The sequence below is a fragment of the Lipotes vexillifer genome, unplaced genomic scaffold (genome assembly GCF_000442215.2).
Source record: "Lipotes vexillifer unplaced genomic scaffold, Lipotes_vexillifer_v1.1 scaffold252, whole genome shotgun sequence".
NCBI lineage: Eukaryota > Metazoa > Chordata > Mammalia > Artiodactyla > Lipotidae > Lipotes > Lipotes vexillifer.
The window spans coordinates 1,411,802-1,416,041 of NW_006773367.1; the positions used below are offsets into that span (position 1 = coordinate 1,411,802).

Genomic DNA, 4,240 nt, shown 5'->3' on the forward strand with positions numbered 1-4,240 from the left:
AAAGGCCCCAGCCCCCCAAAAAAAAAAAAAAAAAAAAAAAAAAAATGCTCTTAAAGCCTTGCTTGCATGTGTTCTGCTAAACCGGGTCCTAATTTTCTTCTTCTCTTCCTCTTGCCTGAGGGTGAATGTGCCAAAGTCCAGTGGCCTAATCTTCAGTCAGCTCTGCACACCCAAATTCCAGACTGTCGCAACTAACTGCAGCCTGGGCAACATCTCCAGCTGTATGGCCCTCTAACACCTCAAGTTCCACATCCCCAAAATGTCAGCATCATCTTCTTGCCCTTCTCCAGCCTCTAAAACTCAGCTCCTCCTTTGGAATTCTGGGTTTTGGGGGGGGTTCTTTGCTTTTTTCGTTTTTGTTTGTTTTTGTTTTTAATGGCACAGCCCTGCTCTCGGGGTTCTTTGAGAACCTCCCTTGCTGTCCTCTCCCCCATCCCCACCCAAGACTTCTCCCAGGTCCTCCCCCTCTTCCCCTCTAATCCCCTAGCTCTGAATGCTGCTTTCCTCACCTCTCCCCTCTTCAGTTGGTGTTCCACGTGTCCTAGCTTTCTCTCTTTTAACTCTATACTTCCAGCCATAACTGCCCCAGATGAGTCTCCATTCATTCCACCGCCCCACTCAAAAACCTGTACCTCTCCCCTTTGCTTACCCCCCCAAATATAAAGTATTCACCCTTGCCATGTGATGTTCCCCCAATGCACCCACAATTTAACACCCGCAAATGCCCCGCCACTACATTACTTGAAGTAGTCCCGGCTTCAGTCAAACTGAATGAGCAACTTTTCCAGAAACATCTTCCTACTTTGTACATTTCCTCACACGATGGTCCAGCCTAAAATGCTCTCCAGCCATCAAACCTATGACTATCTTTTCCTGACCATTGCAAATGCCTGTGTTGATACTCCACAGTCCTCTGCATCCACATCGTATTTTTGGTACCTCTAGGAAAGTATCTTTCAGATTTCTATTGTTTTATAATTCTATACTTGTAATAGTTTTCCTACAGCATAAGCTCTGTATCATTCTCATCTCAGTCTCTTCTAGAACTAAAGAGACAGAGAGAGAGAGAGAGAGAGAGAGAGAGAGAGAGAGCTCTCCAGGCTCTACGTTTAAACTCCTGATCTGTCCCTAATGAGGAGTCATGGCTGAGCTCCATAAACTGGTTCCGCAAGGTTCCAGCAATCTGCAATCATTGTACCTCTGGCTAGATGCCCTTCTAGGGCAAGTCATCAGCACTGACAAGTTATTTGCAGGCATGCTGGCCTTTTCATCCAGGATATCGAAGTCATGAGTGTAATCAGGAGGCCTAGGTTAAGATCTTGTCTTATTGCCATCTGCTCAACTACATGGGGTACTGAGACAGTCAAACTTATTTTCCCACAGGAGTACTTAATGTCCTCCTCTGTCAGCCACCCACATGGCCATGCATCAACACCCATTTCACAGGTACAATGCTGTTTGAAATAGTCAAAGACCAGTGGCATGCCCAAACGTATGGGAGATGTCAAATAGCTCATGATATGTCCATGCATTGGAACACAATGCAGCAATTAAAAAGGAGGAGGTGGATTTACATGTCCTAACATTGAAGGATGTTGAATATATATATTGTTGAATAATGAAAGCAAACTGCAAAAGAATATGTTGTGTGATTCCATTTTGTTTGCTATTTACAAAGAGTCATATGGAACTATGTATCCATGTATAAATTTATATTAATATAAAGAAGTATCTAGTATAACTGACTCACTTTGCTGTACACCCAAAAACTAACACAACACTGTAAATCAACTATGCTCCAATTAAAAAAAAAAGACATAACAAAAAGTATCTAGTAAAATAACCAGTAAATTATGAATAGGGGATACCCCAGGGAATGGGTAGAGGTGGGTTTCACTTTTCCCGTTGTGTTCTGAGTGGTTTGAATGTTTGTTGAGTGCAACTTATTAAGGAATTTATAATTATAGCAACAACAATATTTTTTAACCTGGTATTTACAGGTAAATGTAAAAATATACATCATTTATATAGCCAACATTAGCACCCTTTGTCCAGGTCCCACTATCAAAATCCCACTACCTAAGGTCCCACTATCTGACATTACTTAAAAGGTGGGAAAGATGCACCTCAAAGCAGATCTTGTGTTTCTGAGTCTCTTTGGGGTTGTGAAAGGTGCTGACATTTTTAAATAATACAAGAAATGACAAGCACTCTTTTTGAAGAAGCTCCCTGGTTTTCAAAGGCAGATAAAGCTGTTAGGACACTTTTACTTATTGTAAATTAAATCTGAAGTAAGACTTCAATTGAGTGTGTTTCCTAAAGCACAGCCTCCTTAGAAATGTATTAAGAGGGACCATAGGTGAAATAGTAATGGAATCACCACCTTCCTAACGTACTGTCCCAGTCCCTCTCCCAGCAAGGGCCATCCCCGCTTGACATCTGAAAATAAATGTAATGATACACTCCTTCCTTAACAGTTAGCTCGGAGAGATTGGGAGTTTGGGATTGACATGTACACACTGCTATATTTAAAATAGCCAACAAGGACCTACTGTATAGCACAGGGAACTCTGCTCAATACTCTGTAATAACCTAAATGGGAAAAGAATTTGAAAAAGAATAGATACATGTATAACTGACTCACTTTGCTGTACACCTGAAACTATTACAACATTGTTAATCAACTATACTCCAATATAAAATAAAAATTAAAAAAAAAAAAAAGAGTTAGCTCTACCAAGCCATACTGTGGGACGAAAGGCAAAGAGCTGACCAGAAAAGGAAACTAGGTTACAGGGGTTATACTTTTTCAGATCAGCTAAGAGCACTGTGCACAATGTTTAAGGTGTTCCTAAGTGTGGGAAATATTAGGAAGGAGTGTGGGCAATCTGAAAACCCAGGTACCCTTCAGCTATACGGAGGACCAGTCTAAACATAAAATGCTCCTGCACACCAGAATAAACCAAAGGGCACTTGTGTTACTTACAACAAGCCACACAAGAAGGTACTCTTTGAATCCCCATGTCCTGTGATTGCTTTGCTAAACACAATGTGATCTGCGGACCAGCAGTCTCAGCACCACCTACCACAGAAGAACGTCTTAGAAATACAGCATCTCAATCCCCACTCCAGACCTCCTGCAGCCCTGTGCACACCAGCACTGCCGCCCCTGAAAGCTCTGGACAGAGAGCCTCGTCCCAGTAGGGGTTCCACCCACTGCTCCTAACAGGACTTGTCTAGGGTCAAGGAGATACTGAATTAGAAACCTGACTCGGGACCCCAATTCCAAAGGGAGTGAAGGAGGTCAAAGAAAAGAAAGGGAAAGGAAGGCACCTGGGCCAGCACTTTCCTGTTTGAGGCTAGGATGGGTATGGCAGTCAGGCCAGGTGCCCACCTGGCCAGCCAATTTCATCAGGAGGAAGCCAGAAGGGTGCTAAGGCAGGCTGCTCAGCCCAGGGGAGCAGGCTGCAGGATGCATGCAGCTGTGGACTGTGAGACAGGCCCCCAGGTGGGAAGCTTAATGGAAGGGGGAACTAGGCTTGAGTGCGGCTTGAGCTTCTGCAGAGGGGCAGAGAGAGAGGGAGGGAGGGAGAGGGAGAGAGAGTCCCAGATGTCAGACAGAGAGACTGACAACAGGGGCAGAGGATCAGACATCGGACTGCTCGGCAGATCCCCTGCCAGAGAGAGAGGACGCGGCCAAAGTGAGGGGTCCGGGGGTACAGAGGCCTGACTCACAGGTGCGCGATGCCCGCCTTGCGCACAGCGTTGGAGATGGCTTTGACCGCGGTGCAGAGCGAGTTGAGCAGTTGGGTCATCTCGCCCGTGCCGCGGGCCTTCCTGCCCTCCTCCATGACGAAGCGGGTCAGGGTGACGATATTGGTGTCGAAGGCCGCCTGGTCCGTCATGCTGTGGCCGGGCTGCTGAGCGCTGGGCGGCAGGTGCAGGCGGCGGGACGCGGTGGGACGCGGCTGGAGCGCACACCGACGGCCTCCGAGGGTCAGCACCGCTCAGAATGGGCCCGGTCCCAGCGGGGTGTCCCGCGGAACCTATAGGCGCGGGCCACCGCCCTCCGCCCACAGGAACACCTCCGCGCCCTGGCCCCGCCCCTCCAACTGCAGCCCCGCCCACTCCGCCCTCCACCCCCACCCCCGTCCGGGATCCTTGTCCAGTCTCAGTTCCTCCAACAGCGGGGCTGCCCCTCCCCCGAGACCCACCGCCACCTCCGGTTCCTCCGCTGTCG

At 47.6% G+C, this 4,240-nt stretch overlaps 1 protein-coding gene across 1 annotated transcript in view; it reads right to left on the bottom strand.

Annotated features, from left to right (window-relative positions):
* Positions 1-3,972, bottom strand: part of FBP1 (fructose-bisphosphatase 1) — a 27,886-nt gene extending 23,914 nt beyond the window's left edge. Inside the window, exon 1 of the mRNA XM_007448284.1 lies at positions 3,736-3,972. Coding sequence (XP_007448346.1) covers positions 3,736-3,905 — 170 coding nt within the window. The 5' untranslated portion in view covers positions 3,906-3,972. The remainder of the gene's footprint in view (positions 1-3,735) is intronic.
* Between the last annotated feature and the right edge of the window lie 268 nt (positions 3,973-4,240).